The sequence below is a fragment of the Blennius ocellaris genome, assembly GCF_963422515.1.
Source record: "Blennius ocellaris genome assembly, chromosome: 15".
Taxonomy (NCBI): domain Eukaryota; kingdom Metazoa; phylum Chordata; class Actinopteri; order Blenniiformes; family Blenniidae; genus Blennius; species Blennius ocellaris.
Window position 1 is genome coordinate 5,635,217 of NC_137664.1, and position 18,204 is coordinate 5,653,420.

At 41.8% G+C, this 18,204-nt stretch overlaps 2 protein-coding genes across 2 annotated transcripts; one reads left to right on the forward strand and one right to left on the reverse strand.

The window, feature by feature from the left end:
• Window positions 1-233: 233 nt before the first annotated feature.
• sgtb (small glutamine rich tetratricopeptide repeat co-chaperone beta) lies at window positions 234-6,267 on the reverse strand (the record flags this gene model as incomplete). The annotated part of the gene is made up of 11 exons (XM_080510382.1): window positions 234-1,026; window positions 2,067-2,187; window positions 3,509-3,592; window positions 3,692-3,729; window positions 4,183-4,245; window positions 4,362-4,500; window positions 4,914-5,018; window positions 5,203-5,302; window positions 5,414-5,489; window positions 5,712-5,815; window positions 6,168-6,267. The coding sequence occupies 10 exons, from the start codon at window positions 6,265-6,267 to the stop codon at window positions 2,076-2,078; spliced, it is 921 nt and encodes a 306-aa protein (XP_080366508.1). The 3' UTR covers window positions 234-1,026; window positions 2,067-2,075.
• A 2,874-nt stretch (window positions 6,268-9,141) lies between these two features.
• nln (neurolysin (metallopeptidase M3 family)) lies at window positions 9,142-17,431 on the forward strand (the record flags this gene model as incomplete). Its single annotated transcript, XM_080509884.1, has 13 exons — window positions 9,142-9,246; window positions 9,741-9,979; window positions 10,954-11,102; window positions 11,565-11,669; window positions 12,543-12,645; window positions 12,728-12,888; window positions 13,468-13,603; window positions 14,508-14,874; window positions 15,866-16,067; window positions 16,144-16,330; window positions 16,407-16,535; window positions 17,030-17,166; window positions 17,279-17,431. Exons 1-13 carry the CDS (start codon window positions 9,206-9,208, stop codon window positions 17,429-17,431), a joined length of 2,109 nt encoding a protein of 702 aa, XP_080366010.1. The 5' UTR covers window positions 9,142-9,205.
• Between the last annotated feature and the right edge of the window lie 773 nt (window positions 17,432-18,204).

Here is an 18,204-nt window from a genome sequence, read left to right on the forward strand (position 1 = left end):
CATGTGACGATTCAATGCAAAATCGTTATCAGCAGTTATATTTTTTTGGGGGGGGGGGAGAAAAACACATTAAGTCTCTAAATATAACAGGTGTGCAACATTTTTTGAGATCTCAAGTAATCGCAATTCAGCGATGTCTTATTCTTTCACATTATAATAAGAATAAAGGCAAACACCAGAGTACATGTTGAGTCTCAAGACATTTATTCATATGTTTTAGACAAAGTGCTGCAGTAGCGTACCTATTTGTTTCCATAAAGCATCTGATCTCAAATACCAGATTTAAGAGCATGCAAAATGAACAATATGAATATATTGTTAGTGGTTAATGTAACAATTAAATACGCTTAAGGGGGTGGGGGGGGGAGGGTGTTCATGTATTTTCCTTTAAAGTGCTATAACAACATAATCCAATCTGCAAACACTGCTATACATATACACACTTGTCTTGATCAAATGTTAAAAGCAGTGACGTGAGTCGGTAAACAAGTACGACGTCTTCTGTCTACAAAAATAATACCAAACAGGGTAAACAAACCCGATGTATTATGTGTACTTGTATGAGTAGAAGCGCAGATGCTCCCTGCAATGCCGCAAAAGTACATTCCTCCCTTAAAAACCTTGGATTCGCCATGACTGGATGGAAGGGTCCCTCATAACATAACCTCTGCAGGATGTATATTTAAAAAATTAAAAAAAATAAAAAGTTTGGGGGAGAAGGAAAAAAAAAGAATTTACTCAGAATCTGTCTGGATGCTGAACGCCTTCCTGGCTCTCTTGGGGTTTCTTTATGTTAGGTTTTGTTGTTTTTGCCCTGGATGTTTGGGGTGCTCCGCTTCGAGGTTTCCTCTCCAGTCCCTCTTCTCTCCACACGTCGAGCCTTAAGTCACAGTAAAAGTGCCTTCACCCCCATCCTTGTCTCTTCATTCCAGCGATGCCGGGGATTTGACTTCAAGAAATGGGTGTAGAGATTGTAATCGCGCCATATGGTTGCCCTTCATTGGAGAAAAAAAATAAAAAATGAAGCTGAAACACAAGAAACGAATGTTAATTGAATGTGTGATCAGCTTTTTTGAACTGGCAGTCTGCACTAACTCTTTTTTTTCCCCGAACGTTAGCCTGCAATCAACTACTACCTCCCTGATCACTTCATGGAAATATTCAAGAAAAACTTAAGTTTTTAGATGTCCTGTATAAATTAATTTGTGTTCTCTTCCAGTGAGAATATCCTCAACGGCTCCACCACACCATACACATACCGTAAGTAATTTTTTTTTTTTTTGGGGGGGGTGGAAAATGCTGATTTTGCTGCACATGGCTTAAACTGCAGTGTTTAATTCTTTTCTGACCACTCATTTTCATGGTTTGCAAGTTACTGAAAACTAGCTGTAGTTAGTAATTTCATCAACAAAGGAGAAGAAAGAAAACCTTTGAGATGAACTAGCATTCCCTGATTCGAAATAACCACTTCTTGTTCAATTTAAATGACAAAAATAATCAGAACTGCAGAGCATGCTTCTTTATTTATATTTTTTTTAGAAAATAGTTCTGTCGTGTGTGGCCAGAAGCGCGCACCAATTTCTTTTTTCATTGGAAGACTTCAATTACGTAGATATTGAAGAAGAACAGAGAGAGATTGCAGCTTGACAAGTGTTTCAAGTCCCCTGAAACTTCGATAAGTACTTCTGTTACTGCCTTCACGATAGCAATCAGGGAATGATGTCACACATCACAAAACATTGACCTACAGCGAGTGAAATTTTCTGCTTTCACCTTGACAGAAGGTCAGACATCAACCTTGATGTTGCTTCTAAGAATAGTTCACAGCTCTGTTGAAATGATGAAGACAGACTATCCAGCAGCTCTCTTTTACAGGCGCCCCTTCAAGAACACATTAACTTGCATAGCAGACTTAGAATGTAATTCCTATTTACTATTTCAATAGTGGAAAGCTGAAGAAATTAAAGTGTAATAAAAATAAATTCTCAGAAAAAAAAAAACAAAGTACAAATCTTATTTTTTTTGGTTGTTGCTGTGAGTGACTTGCTTAATGGTTGAATAAATACCTGAATGGATCATGAGTGCTCCTCGGCACTGCCGCTGAAGGAGCGGCTCCGGATGTGGTTCCTTAACTGTTCGATCAGCTCCGGGTTCTGCTGCTGGATCTGCTGGGCAAACTGTTGACCCCTGTCAGGCACAAGAGCACAGATTCTGTTTCCCTGATCGGTTCCTCTCTACCACACAAAGCTTGTGTTATTCATAGGAAATCAAATAGAGCGTTTACACTTTCCGTACGAACAAAAATGGCACCGTTATATTCTCCTGTGTCACTGAGAGGAAAAAAACTGTCCGCTAATTAGATTTTTCTTAATTATCTAGTATTGCAAAGAGCTGCTGGATTATCGCACACAGGAGACGACAGCGGAGATGAAGCATTACGACATTTCTGTCCTTGACTCTGATCTCGGAATTTTCTATAAACTATTTACTTGAATTTAATATAAGATGGTGGAGCTGTAACACAGACGGAAAATACCAAAATTATGGATGGCATTTATCTGGATGAGATTGAGACATTGAGAGATTTTTTTTTTTTATTTCAAATTTTCAAAGTATTCCTCTGGAGAAAAAGTTCAATAATCTAATAACTTAATAGAATTACTAGTAGTTACGAAATTATGAACGTTATTCTGCCTAAAATAATCTTTCTTCCATGAGAAAAACCTATTAAGGTTAAATACTGATAGCAGTAATTCCTCTGTTGTTCATCATGGTATTCCTTTTTTTCCAAGTTATACAAGACAAATGAAAGAAAGAAAATATAAAATAATGCTCTGAATGACTCCTCTGTTTTATGAAATAAATTTTTTAACAAAATATATTAGTTTTTCTATGTAACAGTGTGAACAAAAAAAAGCTGCACAAAGATCCTACTTTTTGGAGGATGCATAAGGGGATTAGAGATTAAATCACATCCAGCACAGTACCATAGTGTTTTGATCATGTGTATGTAAATTAATGCTCAGTAGTCCTGAAAACACACACACAAAAAAAATAACCCAGACATTTTCATGAATTTGTGAAGAGCCTGCAGACACCTTGGACAGGATGTGAAAAGTGGTGATTTGGTCGTTATATATTACAACTAACTCAAAACTCTTGTTGCATGAACCTTCTTACCTTAAAGCTAACCACGAAAACATCACCACCAAGAACTAGAATTACATATATCTACAGAAAAGTTGCAAAATAACGTTTTCCTGTTTGAAACTGCCATTGTTTGTGTTGGAATGCTTCTTTCTGAGAGCAGAATGGCACTGAGCATGCTCAGAAAGTATTGTGTGGAAGTCCCACTTCGTTTTTTTTAAAACAGTTCATCTCCAGGTAAACAGTTAATTGTAGATCAACACCAAAAACAGCTGGAAACGTGCATCAAGCAACGGCATGTCTGAATTGCGCAAAGAAAAATCCATCACAAAGTTTATAAATGTGAGTGCGGGATACTTACGCTTCAATCAAGCTGGAAATATCCGACATGCCCCCCACTCCTGCCGCAGGGCCTCCGACTGCATTCGACATCATTCCTGACATACTGACCACACAACAAGGACGTCACGGCCTGTCAGTGTAAGCTGAACCCTACAGCCACACTTCATACACGCGCCACTCAATACAATCAGATGATACTCACAGCTGCTGCACTTGTTGGTTCTGCATTACGCTCGCAGCCTGTAAACGGAAATCAAGCGCAACATTCTTAAACAGTTTTCTGGCCCTTATCGTTTATGTGAACACACACACACACACACACACACACACACACTACACATGCAGCCATCTGATTCAGATGTGTCTTGTCATTGTTGCCGCAATAAAAACTCTGGCACGCTTGGAAAAAACATTCCTGGCCTGGCAGACGTTCCCGTGTGTCATCGTTTAACAAGCGAGGGCTCTCCAGGAGCCGGACAAAGTCCCTTTCCAGCTTCCCAGCAGACAATAACTCACGGCTGGTTAACAGGCGATCCGTCACTCAGGAGACTAATTAGGGAAACATACCCGAGACAAACTACGCACCAAATACCCGTCTCAAGGAGCAGCCTGGAGGATTCTGAGTGGCAGATCGGGCCCATTACACAGCCGCAGAGCTGTTTATGCACTGTGGATGTGTACGAGTTCTCTCACCATGCTGATGAAGGCAGGGTTGTTGATTAAACTGGCCATGTCAAATCCCAGTCCAGCAGCGATCTGTGGCACACGTCAATAGGAAAAGGTCAAAATGCTAATAACTCCCATTTAACTGTTTCCTACAAGGTGAAACCTGAACAACAGGAGCGAAAAGGTTGAAATGATTTTTAGCTCACTGGACTGGTGGCTTCTTTCTGCTTCTGCTCGGCGATTTTCAGGTTCGACTTGTAGGTGTCGTTCTCCGGGTCTAATACCAGAGCTTTCTTGAAGTAGGAAATTGCCTCGGGATATTTGTTCATCGCTGTCAAAGCCAAACTGGATCCACAAAGAGAAAAGGAAGAAAGAGAGATTGTTTTTAGATGGGGTCACAAGCAACAGGACGCGAACATCATAACCAGAGGAGACAAAATGTTGTGTTTAATGTTAATATTTCGAAAATGTAGTTAAGTCTGGATTTCTAATCAATTTCTTTCAGTAAAAAGTCATAACACTTTTAATATTTGATCATTTTACACGGGACATATATACTTTTTTTTAAATGTCATACCTTGTGAGTACCTGTTTTATGTATTCCTGGTTTCATGTGCACAGTGCAAATCATTAAATAGTGTGTCAAAAGGGGCAAAAATAAATGGTGTTTATAAAGAAATATGGGGTGTCGGGTGAAGTTGTAAAGCATTTGCCCTTCACACGTATGATTGTTATACAGTATAAAAGATGAGACTCGCCCCATTCTCCCATACGCCTTGCTGTAGGTCGGATCAATGCCAATGGCTCTCTCGCAGTCCCCAGTTGCTTCTGTGTAATTCCCCAGTTTACTGTGAGCTGCAGCCCTGCAAAAGTGTGGAAACACTCCGATCACTGGTCTGTTTGTATTCGGACTGAAACAAGGGCAGGATTCACTGGTCTGAGCATGGCATTGTGTCGACGAAAACGTCTTCCAACGGTCTCTTCTCTGGTTTATGTGAAGTCCGGATCGCGATAAAAGTGACGAACCCCGTTTAAAACAACGAATACCTGTTGCAGTAGTACACAGCGTTTCTCAGGTCCAGATCGATGGCCTTTGTGTAGCACTCCACTGCACATCTGTAGTTTTCCTCCTTCATGTGATTGTTTCCTACAAATCAGAACGTTTGAATTGCACTGAAACGGCCTCACGACATCGCAAAAGCACAGAGATGAGCTCTCTCGTCATGCTTCAGAAATTAGAACAGGAGTAACGCGTAACCTTCATTTTTAAGTTGCTCTGCACGTTCGATGTCTTCGGGAGACGGCGAGGTCTCTGGGATGGTCAGGTTGTCATTCTGTGCAATTAAAAACACAAGTGATGGATGAAATTTGGACTTTGCCCAGAAAAGGAAGAAGAAGAAAAAAAGCGTAATTAATAACATTATGGGCTCCATCAATCTATGCTAATGAATTAGTGCTTGGAGAGGAAGCAGGCGCCGAGTGATCGTGCCCTCCCAGTCATTTAAGGTAAAACACCCGCACGCATATTCTGTTTCACGCTTGCTGTGTGCGCGTACCTTGAGCAGGGAATTGAGGAAAATCTCAGTGAGTGGCTGTGGCGCTGCGAGGTGGCAATCACTGGAGCTGATCTTGAAGGTGGTCTCCAAGCACTGTATTGCAACTGTCAAGTAGAGAAGCGGCAGTCACGAATGGTGGGATGATGATTTAAGATAACGGCTCCAGATTCTGGACTCGGGGACTTAACAGCATTACTGTGGTGAGTCAGAACTTGGCTGCACATTCAGAACTGGAACTCCAGCAGCCCCGTGGACTTTTCATATTGGCCCACACACACATACTGCTTAATGTATTCTAATAAGTTTGAGATGATAAAACCTCTTCTCTCTTCCAAAATGCCCAACTAAGACTATACAATATATAGAAATGTATTCTTCACTGGACAGGACACTTCAGGCCACCCCCTGTTTGTAACGAAGCCCTCTGAAGTCTGAGTGTGTGGTGACTTGACTTACCTTCAAGGCTCTCCTGCTCATCAGAATTCAAAGCGCCGCAATGTGTTTGATCTCGTAGAAACTGCACAATAGAGAAAGCAAGGCGCTTCTCCACGGCCATTTTTTTCACCTAAAAAAAAAAAGCCTGCACGACAAAAGTGGAGAAAAACAAAAAAATAAACTGCATTAGTGACTCTTCCTGATAAATGGTAATGCTTCTTTAATCCAACTGTGGGCAGGCACACTCTTAAAGCTAAAGTTAGCACTCAGCTTAATTAGGTCTAATGTCTGCATGTTCTCCCTCTGCTTCCATTGGTTTACAGATTAATCTACCTACATCTTATTGCATGATTACAGAAACAAATTCACAATCTGAGACAGTACTAACATGTCAGCTGTAAACCTTTGAGGTAAGTTGATTCTCCCTTGATAATGAAGTATGATTCATATTTTTTCCTTTGGTTGTGCATGAAGTTGTCACTTTGCATACGAAAACAGAGACTTGAATATACTTACAGTCAGTCTTTCATTAAATATTTTCGCACTTAATGGCATTACCTATGAATGAAGGCACAAAATATAACTCATAAACTCAATACCTAAATCACAGTCACTTGATCACTTTCTAAAACTATTGGCCAGTTTCCACATCCCCACTTTCCACAACACCAGATGTGCAGCTTGAGGATGGACAGAGGGGATTGAAGTCCCCTATGGGCCCGGCCTGGACAGGGACGGTCAGACTTTTATATGTTTCTCTGTCATTGATGTGCAGAGTTTTAGAGTGTTGAACGAGGGCCCACACAGCTTTTAACCTGATCGAGTAGTTGTGAAATTAGTGACACTTTTAACTAAATACTTAACCCACAATGACATGATAATTTTTTATTGATATGTGTCAGAATTTCAGGGTATTCCCACCATGAAGACAACAAAACATTACATATTATTCAGTACACATCTTTATAGTGTAGAATCACTGCAAACTACTGTACTAAAAGGGGGGAAATGTTTTGCCATTCATCAATAGTAATGAATGAGACATACCTCCCTATTAGATGTGCTCTGTGCTGTTTGGTCGAGTCTATTATTATGCAGTTACTGACCCATGGTGGATTATAAATTGGGCAACGAAAGCCCAAAATGACCTGCATACCAGCAAGTTCTAGAAGAAATCTGAGTCTCTAAATGCTGACATTCACTCTGTTGTTTTGTTGTCCATTTTTTGTGCCTCATCCATCTATTTAACTACTGTGCTGCCTAATCTAATTTAGGTGTGTGTGTGTGTGTATGGGGGGGGGGGGCTGATCGAAGCTGACTATGAGCAAAAAACAGAGGGTAAAACCTGGGCAGTCCATCACAGAGAGACAAATACACACCCATACTCATATCTAGAGACTATTTAGAGTTGTTAAATAACATAAAATTGTTGTTTGGGACTGGTGAGAGAATACTGGTTGTGCAGAGATAATGCACGCACTGGATGAACATGCCAACTCGTTTGCATAAAGGCTCAAAATCCAACCATCTATCCATCTTATATACTGCATAATGCTACTTAAAGTTGTCTGACCCTCTAAATGCAAACATCAGCTCAGACTATCCCTGCAGTTTTGGGGGGCAATTTCTGGTGCCCGTGCTTCCATCTATCCACTTAACTTATTTTCTGCTTAATCCAACTTATAGGTCACTGGAGCTGGAGCTGATCTCAGCTGAGAATTAGTGAAAGACAGGATGCCACTCCATTCACGCTTTTGGTCATCTTTAGAAACCACATTTCATTTGGTTTTTTTGTTGTTGTTGTTTTTTTGGACTGTGGGTGGAAATCAAAGCACCCAGAGAAATCCCTCCAACAGGGAGAACATGCGTCATTTAACCAGGGATACACCACAGCACAATCTCCTGCGTTCACATCACTCCTGATGCAGTGACATCATATGAACCCATCTGCAAATCCCCCCTTCTGCTGTTATTATCATCCATCATATTTTTTTTTTCAGTCACACCAGCAGTGCATTATGCTGGAGCTCTCGTTTCCAAGACAACTCATAGGAGGATGAAAGCAGCAGCATTCTTGCTTGTGACAAAAATAAGCATTGCTCTATTGAAAAAAGAAAGAAAAAAGGCTGGCCACTGTTTGCAGTCTTCTCCTTCTGTGTGTGTGTGTGTGTGTGTGGCAAGGAGGTGCAAGGTGGACACACACGCACACACACACACACACACCCCATTAAATCTGAGTGTAATTTGGCTGTGTGCGAGGAGGGGGACACACTGATCAGACGTGAACATTGCCTCATGTTTCTATCACGTGCTGATGCCATGCGTGGGTCTGTTCATGTCGGTCTCGCTCGCGCTGCTACTCCTCCCTCTCAGCCCGTGTTGACACACAGCGATGCAGAAGCTGTGATGTAATAAACCACAACAGGAGACGAGAGGTGTTGGGATCCATCGCGGGAGGCTTTTATATCAAGAAAAAAAAAAACACCGCCACAATACATGGCGGAGATGCAAAGTGGAAAGGAAAAAGAGAAAAGGGGGAGCGAGGGAGGGGGGGGGGGGGGGGGGGTCATAAATAAACACCCTGCACCCCGATCGTCCATCCGCGCACTGTGCAGCCTTGGTGATGCCAAATAAGCACCCAGCAAGGCCGGAGGGAGAAAAAGGAAAACGGCACGTTAAGGCCATCCTTATCCCCACAAACACCACCAAGCCAATTTTATAAATAACATTGTGTCAAAGGATGCGATTCGGTTTCCCCCCCTTCCCCTCCCGCCCACCTACCTGAGCTCTTATCCAGCTGTCTGCTGCCGCCGCGTCATGGAGACCCGTGTCGGATTGATCGCATCCTCCTACTCCGCGCATGCGCACCGACGGCGGAAATAAGAAGCCTTTCGCACACGGGGAAGGGTGAGAGAGAAAAATTGTTTCTTCTGCTGCCTGCAGCCACCACCACTCCCGCTGATCTACCCGAGTTACAGTAAGAAGGGAGGAAACTGAGATTAGTTGTTTTTTTTTAGTGTGTGTCTTTTGGGGAAAACGCATGCAAAGCAAGCAGCGGCATGTTCGCGCTCAGAGTTGCATTGTGCCGAACGCATTTCAGGTAAAAAAAAAAAAAAAAAAAAAGAGAGAAAGAATACTCAAAACATCCACTCTGTTTACTTTGCAAGATATCTAACAGTGTTCCTGTATCACACTTCTGTTGATTAACATCTGTCTTGTATGCAGTTTACAAGCGTACCTGTTAATCGTGGCAAAGTGTCATAAACTCATCCTGCGCGCTTTCTTCTTATTATTTTTATTTTTAAAGCCTCAAAGATGTTTGTGAGTTTTGGCTGTCTAACAAGTATTTCACGGGCGGTTTGTGAAAAGCTTTTCGCCACGGTTGCCGTGAAACTGTACCCTGATGTGACACGAGAGAGGAGAGGGGGGGGGGGGGGGCAGGAAGGGAAAAGGTCACCCGCTTTAACTCTGGCATAAAAACGCGGAGCGCCCTTCAGGCATGACCTTGTTGAATTTACTGCTTGTGTTCGGAGGCCACCTGTTACTGCCGAACGCTTTATTATTGTTCGTTTTGCCGTCTCGCTTTCTCAACAGGGTCTCCAGACCAATAAAGATGACCATCACGAGTGGGTTGCTGATATGTGCCAGAGAGTGCTCCCAGGTGAGGAACACCCAGAGGTGGGACTTGTCTCCCGAGGACATCAACACCACCACGGACAGCTTGATAGCCAGAGTGAAGAAGGTCTATGATGGCATTGGATCTCTAAGTATCGAAAACGTCTCTGTTGAGAACACTCTGCAAGCTTTGGCTCATGCCAGGTTGGATTATGCCTGTAAGTCTGATTTCTTCTGCATCACAGTGCTCCAGTAGACATTGAACTATTAAACACTGAGACTTTTTTTTTTTTTTGCTATCAACACATTATTATGCACCTAGTCTTAAAATGACAAGCTTTTCAAAGGACATACATTGATTTACTCGTGCATGGAACATATTGTTTACTAGCTTAATTAAACTTAATCAAAATGAAAGCAAATGAGTGATCTTTTCTTACGCTGGTGGTTGGATGCACAAAGATATTTAGTTTAGTTCGATAGCTAAACCATCTTCTATACCCAATTCATCCAAGTTAGTAATGGCTGCTGGTAGGCGAAGTGTAACCCAGGTTACGTTGGGTAAAGGGTGTATCCTGAAGAGGTTGCAAGGCCCTTTAAAGTAGACATGATCAGTCACTACAGCAGGTAGTTTAGGGTCATCGGTTAACCTGACAAGCATTTCTTTGATTTGTGGGAGGAGGTACCTGGAGAAAACATTACACAGAGGATCCGTGACCTGTCATGGAGCATGATCACCACTGTACTGCTGCAGAACATACAAAAGCAAACTTGGGGAATGAACAATTTCCTCCAAGAATGTAATCAAAATGTTTGCTGGATGATAAGATATTCCAGTATATTTGAGCCTATTTGGTACTTGATGTCACTTGTTGTCAGACCTGTGTAAATCAGGATTAATCTCCTGCTGAAAATAGTCCAAATACAAAACTTTGTCACTCATTTATACTCATTTATCCTTATGTATTCATATTTAATTGATTAAAACAACACATATTTAGCATTTTCTTTAAGGTTTGTGCGTTTGTAATTCATTAACTTGTTGTTGTGTGAGAGAATATGGCAAATTCCTGAATTGTTCTGGTATTTCAGTCCTTACATGCTTTGCCAAGCTATTTCTTGACAAAAACAGTATAACGTACAAATCTTTGACACCCCCTCCGGTTGTGTTTTCTTTCTCCTGCTCGCTCAGCATCGCGCCACGTCCTCGACTTCCCCCAGTTCGTGTGTCCATCTAAGGAAGTTCGATCTGCGAGCACGGAGGCCGACAAGAAGCTGTCTGAGTTCGACGTGGAACTAAGCATGCGGGGAGACGTATTCGAGCGGCTCAGCGCCTTGCAGGTTCACCTCGTGTCACGCCTTCTCAAATTTGCGCATACCAGCGAGGGCTGATATCGTAAACACCAGTCTACTAAGATAATAATGTGTTAAAAGTAATCCCAGTCATAAAAAAGTAATGAGTCAGGTGTGGTTACACTTATCGGGGTCACTATGTCAGTGATTTTCACATTTTATATCACTCGCGGGGGGGGGGGGGGGCAACAGATGAAAGATCTGGCAGCACTGAAGTGTTTTATATTAGGATCAAGGATATTGTGCCCTCATCTGACCCCATGACTGGTTCTTATTTCACTGGAGGAAGAAATGTCATCCTATCTAATCACTGTGGAGCAGCTCCACACGATGTTCCATGCGGCACTAGAATTTTGACGTGCAGCAGACATGGGTTAATGCATTTAGCCGAGAGGACCCGGTCGTAAATAAGTTTGTTTTTCTTGTGCCATGTGTTTTATCTTTTGACAGACAAAACTTGAAGACAGCCTATTGCCTGAAGAGAAGAGATTTTTAGACAGGCTCGTCATGTTTGGCCGGAGGAAAGGACTGCATCTGTCCAAAGATATACAGGAGGTACAATAAGGATCCCCAAAATGAGTTTTGGATTGTGACAAGTGACATAAACTGACTTAGTGATGACAATTCTGAGTTATTTCCATCAGCACTGCATGGGTAAACCTAATGACCAATTCACTCATTAAGTTAAGTAATAATAATACGGGGTACAAACAGTATTATAAACTCCCGACTTGCAGGTTTTATACTTTAAGAGTTCATATGTGGATATATTCTGGTGCTGTCAGGGGGTTGAGACGGTGGGTTTGGATTAGGGTTGATGAAAAACAACAACAAGCCCATTGAAACTTCAGCCATAGCTGGATCAAAAGCTTCATAATAGTAATAGGTTATAATAACTAGTTACTTCAAAAAGTATTAATTGACATGTGATGAAGAGAGAGAGTGAATATGGACATGGAGATGGGTTAGTGTGCCCCTGAAAGGAGCTTCTGTAAAACAAAGGTTGAACTGCAGGCATTTTTGGAGTAATTCTCCAGCTCACAGAGGTTGTATCTTTGTCCCGGAGGACCACATTTCTTTATCTTTGAGACGTCTTCCCACTCCAGCACACCCGATTATAGCTTATCGGGCTTTCGCAGAGCTTGGTGGTGACACATTCATGGAGGAGAAATCATTTTAGGTTGTGGATCCAGGATGAGGATTCAGCCGATAAAATGTATATTACTGTTCTCTCAGTGTCTTAGAAGTTGTAGGAAAGTGAGTTAATAGGATCTTAATAGACTATTTTACTGTTTTAAATCCCTACTTTTGGTCTTGGGATCTTATATTCAGTCCTGAATTTTTTTTAATTATTTTTTTTAATGATAATGTTGCATAATGGAGATTAGATTTTCTCTCAACCCTGCTGTGTTCTTTTCCCCCCTCAAGGAAATAAAAAGAACTTCAAAGCTCATCAGCGAGCTCTCCATAGAGTTTAACCAGAATCTGAACGAGGACAATACATATCTGACGTTTTCTGAGCGGGAACTGGGTAAGCTCATTTGCATAAAACTCTGGCGATTGGCCCGTGTGCTGCCGTGGTTATTTTCATTGCGCGCTCTCCTCCCGATAAGGCGGCCTGGCCGACAGCTATCTCAACAGCCTGGAAAAGACGGATGAGGGGCAGTTTAAAGTGACCCTGGAATATCCCCATTACTACCCCCTGATGAAGAGGTGTCACAATCCTGAAACCCGGAGGAAGATGGAAACGGCTTTTCACAGCAGGTGTAAAGAGGTAACTGGAGTGGCGATAATGAATCCGTGTATCCCATGATGCACCTGCCAGGAGTCACTTCGCCTGTTGCGCAACAGATAATGCAAATACCTGCAGCCTCATCTTGACAAATAATGCTGGTACTTGCAAGAACTGTGATATGTGGGAGGAATATTTAATCTTCTTTAAACAGACAATGTTTTTTTCAATATGATTCCCATGGCATTTTAGAGGAAACTGAATTTTCACTTTGTGATTCCTTTATATCTTATTCTTAGAGGATTCTCTTAAGAATCTTTAATAAATAAAATGGTTCAGGGTGTCCAGAGCCATACTTCTCGGTTTTCGATACCAATTTCTTGAATTTAGAAAAAAACAACTGTTGACACTGAAGTAAGCATCTAAGTATTGAGTTTTGATCCCTTTTCTCTAAATTACATCTACATAGAAAAAGAAAAAAAGTCAACTCAGGACTGAAATCTTAATAATCGGAATGTCATCAACCTCATTTAAAGATTTTAAGAAGCCCTTACATGCATTCTTTAGCTGATTCACATATCTACTCGTTCTTCTCTTTTTGTTTTTTGTTGTTTTGTTCAGGTAAACACAGCCCTCCTCGAACAGCTGATCCAACTGAGGGCAAAGGCTGCAGACTTACTGGGTTACAGCAGCCACGCCAACTATGTGCTGGGGATTAACATGGCCAAAAATGCAAGCAATGTGTCTGACTTTCTCGGTATGACCCTTGTGACATCCCACCTCTGTGACACTCGCATGCAAACGCGCCGCTATTTAAGACCCACACTTAGCTGGAAACAACTTCGGGGATGGAAAATAAATTTTGTCGGCCTGGAAAATGGAAGCGGAGAAATGGCACGCTCCATACCGCCAGCCTATGGAGTGCAGTGTTTCACGACATGAGACTAACATGTTGTGTAACACGCAGTGATTTATGGCCCAGGAAGGCAGTTGGATGAGTGTTAGAAAGCAGAGAGGAGCTAATGGAGCTTAGCAAGTGATTTGCTGCTCGCATAAACTTCAGAGAACCTCAGAGATCAGAGCACCTTTCAGAAATTATTGGAATACATCCGACATAACTAGAAGCATGATATATAGGTCCACTCATATTTATGGGCCGTGGTAGCCTAGAGGTTAAAGAAGCAAACTTGGGATGGGACGTTGGAATAGAATAGAAATACTTTATTAATCCCAGAAGGAGGTTCGTGAAAGTTATGACCTTTGACCCCGGTACTCTCCAGGCACCGTACTGTGGCAGCACACATCCCCAACATATAAATCTAAGGTTAACTATGAATAGGATGAGATGTAATTCCCCCACAGGATCAGTAAAGTCTAATCTTAGTCTTTTCTTATTCTTTATTCTTCTACAACTCTTATGTTTTGAGGGTGAAGAAGGATTCGGCTTGATTCCAGTTATTTTTTAGTTGAAATAGTTTTAATCCACGTGTCAAGAGACGCATTATAAAGGAAAGAATTAAGTCAAACATCTTTAGAGAAAAATTGGGGGGGAGAAGTTGGAAAACTCAAAAAGTTCAAGGCACAACATTGTTTTGGAAATTTTTTTAAAACATTTTTTACATGAATTTAACTGTTTTGCCAATCTTTTCTTAATTTCACAGAGACGTTTCATGAAAGTCTGAAACCAGTCGGGATGAAGGAGAGGAAATACATCCTGGCGCTGAAGAAGCGGGAGTGCTTGATGAGGGGCTTGCATTTCGACGGGAAGATCAATGCCTGGGACTTGCCGTACTACATGAACCAGGTGGAGCAGTGCAAGTTCGCCGTGAACAAGGACAAACTCATCGAGTATTTCCCGCTGGACGTGGTGACGGAGGGGCTGTTTGGGATTTACCAGGAGCTGCTGGGGCTCACCTTCACCGAGCTGCAGCACGCGCACGTGTGGCATGAAAATGTCAAGCTCTATTCGGCCTGCGACTCGGAGACGGGGGAGGAGATCGGACAGTTTTACATGGATTTGCATCCAAGGTTGGAAAACGTGGCTGTTTTGCAAGAAAATACAAATGAAGTTAGAAGAAAAAAGGTGTAGAAGAGATGATCTGTCCAGCCTCGCTCAGAAACCACTTCAAAAATCATTAGATTAGATGTTTTATTGCATTGTCAATAAATAGCAGGCATTTGATCCAATTGATGTTTATTAATTATATGTTCACTTACCAGACAAACGTTTATAGTTTCACTGGTATTTTGATTTGTAAAAAAAAATTTTTTAATTTGAAACAATAAAGATCAAATGTTTGGGGATTAGTTTAAACTGTGGGAATACATGAAGTACATTTTACTTAATCTATAGAAATACTGATAACTAATAGAAATACTGATTGAAGTAATATGAGTATTTGTCATGTGTTACTTCCACCCCTGGTTATCAGTCATTTGAACAAAGATATAAGTGAATCTTATTTATCAAAATGTCCTTAAACACATTTGAAACGATACTTTTTCTTCCCCCCTTGTCTTTATAGCTGTTAACATTTGAATTGTAAGCAATCAAAGCTGCGATAATGTTTGATCTTACAGTACATTAGGAAATTATACTCTTCATCACTGACACCAGTGTTTTGAATGAGCTTGATTTCATATGTCTGAAATCTATGAACGTTCCCACTTTTGCAGCTAAAAGTTTCAAATTTGCCAGCATTCAGATGTTTTTTGGAATAAACAACTTTCCCATTTGAAATAAGATAATTTTGTAACCCCAAAACAATACGGTAATCTGGAACGGATGCTTGGAACAGAAAAAAATGAATGTTGTTTCCAGCATCTCCTGTGAAGTGACCGAACTATTTGTGTTGAATTAAAAGTAATTTATATATTCTGATGAGAACTGTACCTGATGTTTATTATATGTTGGTATTCAGGCCCTCTATTTTTGATATGTCTTAATCCGTGCATTCATGCTGAAAAAGTGTGTGAATTTAACGTGCTCAGATTTCAGACGTCTGCGTCGTTTCACCAGGGAAGGGAAATACGGCCATGCAGCTTGCTTCGGGCTCCAGCCTGGCTGTAGAGGACCTGATGGGAATCGCAGGCTTCCTGTCGCGGCCATGGTGGCAAACTTCACCAAGCCGACGAAAGGCTGGCCCTCTCTGCTCCAGCACCATGAAGTGGAGACGTACTTTCACGAGTTTGGTCATGTGATGCATGAGATCTGCTCCAAGGTTGGTCTACTGCGAACCTTTCTGCACACGTGTCGTCCGTTAACCGGGATTTGATCGGTTTCCGCGCGCGTGTCAGGCCACGTTTTCAGAGTTCAGCGGGACTCAGGTGGAGACGGACTTCGTGGAGGTGCCGTCCCAGATGCTGGAGAACTGGGTTTGGGAAAAGGAGCCTCTGAGGAGGATGTCGCGCCACTACAAGGACGGCACCTCGATCCCAGACCATCTGCTCGACAAGCTGATCGCCTCCAGGGTGGCGAACACTGGTCGGACGCTTCCCGAATCCAAAAACTCTCTCGCGCCGAAGCCAAGCGTCCCAGCTGACGTGTCGTGTTTCTCCAGGTCTGATGAACCTGCGTCAGGTCGTCCTCAGTAAAGTGGACCAGTCGCTTCACACCAGCTCCTGTGCGGACACTGCGGAGGTGTTTGCAAAGCTCTGCCAGGACATCCTGGGGGTTCCTGCCACGCCGGGTCAGTCCGTCACAGCATTAGTGATTATAGGCTCCTTGAATCATATCTATAAGACTCACAATTACATGCATCAATCTGTCTCCTGTACCACCCTGAACATGTTGCCAGCCACAGAAAATCTAATTTCCCCCAACAATGTTTTCAAAAGTAGCCACATTAATTTGATTTTCACAAATTAATCTTGAAAAATTAGACTTCAGCCCTTGGATATTCTTGCTGTGAGGTGAAATCATAACCACACATCAATGTGAGGCCCCTTGCGTTATTTATCTACAGTAAATTAGCTGGACAAGTGGTTAAGTGGTTTCCACTGTGCCAAGCCTCTGCCTTTCCCAGGTGGAGTTTGCACATTCTTCCTGTAGGCATTTAGATTTAAACAGATTGGCTTTCAATTTCAATGCCTGATCAATGCAACTGTCGTTTCTTGACATGGCTATATAGAGGATGAATTAATCGATTTGTGTTGAATGTAGTAACAAAGCTCTGCTCTGCAGGTACTAACATGACGGCCAGTTTCAGCCACTTGGCCGGAGGATACGACGGTCAGTACTACAGCTATCTGTGGAGCGAAGTCCACTCCATGGACATTTTCTTCAGCCGCTTTAAAACGGAAGGCATCATGAATCCAAAGGTTGGTCTCTTAAATTGTTTCCTTCTTCTTTTTGGGGTTGGGGGGGGGGTTTCAGCTTTTTTTTTTTTATCCTGGAATGTGTCTTAACCTGCGCATGTGTGGCTTGATGCAGATTGGAAAAGAGTACAGGAGGGTGATACTGGAGGCCGGGGGCTCTGTGGATGGGATGGACATGTTGAAAAGCTTCCTGGGACGGGAACCGTGTCAGGACGCCTTCTTCCAGTGTAAAGGACTCATTAAGTCACAGGACACGCAAACGGCTTGATTCCTGTGGGTTTTTTTTTTTTTTTTTTTAAAGAATCTTATGTGTGAAAGCTGGGATTTTATTTATTTTTTTATTTTTTTTAATTGTGTGAATACTTGAAGCATAAAATTACTTTTGTTTAATGTGTTCATGTGCACCAGCTCACGGACAATTCTCCTCTTTACTTTTCTTTTTCACCACTGCAGACCTTTTTTTAAGCAGAAGTGTATCTAATAGCATTAACCACAGCACTTTTCTATTTAAGTGTCCCTGTAAGACTGTTTGACAGTCATCCAGCCTGCTCTAAAGACCCGTTTCAAACGGCACATTTTGACTCGCCAGAGCAGGAAAATCCATGTGTTTAATGACGTGTGTGGCCCGAGAAAACCATGAAAAGCTGCATGAAAGCAGCACCGTGAAAGAGGCTCACCTGAAAGGAATGTCTTCTTCCTTCTTTTTTTTTTCTTTCTGCTGTGAGAAGCTAAAATCTGCCCCACGGCTGGTCAAATTAGACAGAATCCCAAGTTTGTTTTATTATTTATGTGTTAGTTTTTTGTTTTGTTTTTTGTACTGTGACATATAGAAATGTTTCCTTCAGAGCATTATTGTTTTATTTCACAGCCATTTTTTCAAAGTTTGGGGCCGATAAACCATCAAATATTGATTAAAGTTGCACAAGGTGGCACATTCACATAAACTGTTCCCTAATTTCTGCTAACACTTGAAATGACTTGAAATAATTTTCTGTTATTCATTTATTAATTTATGACATCTGAAATGTTTAATAGAGGAAA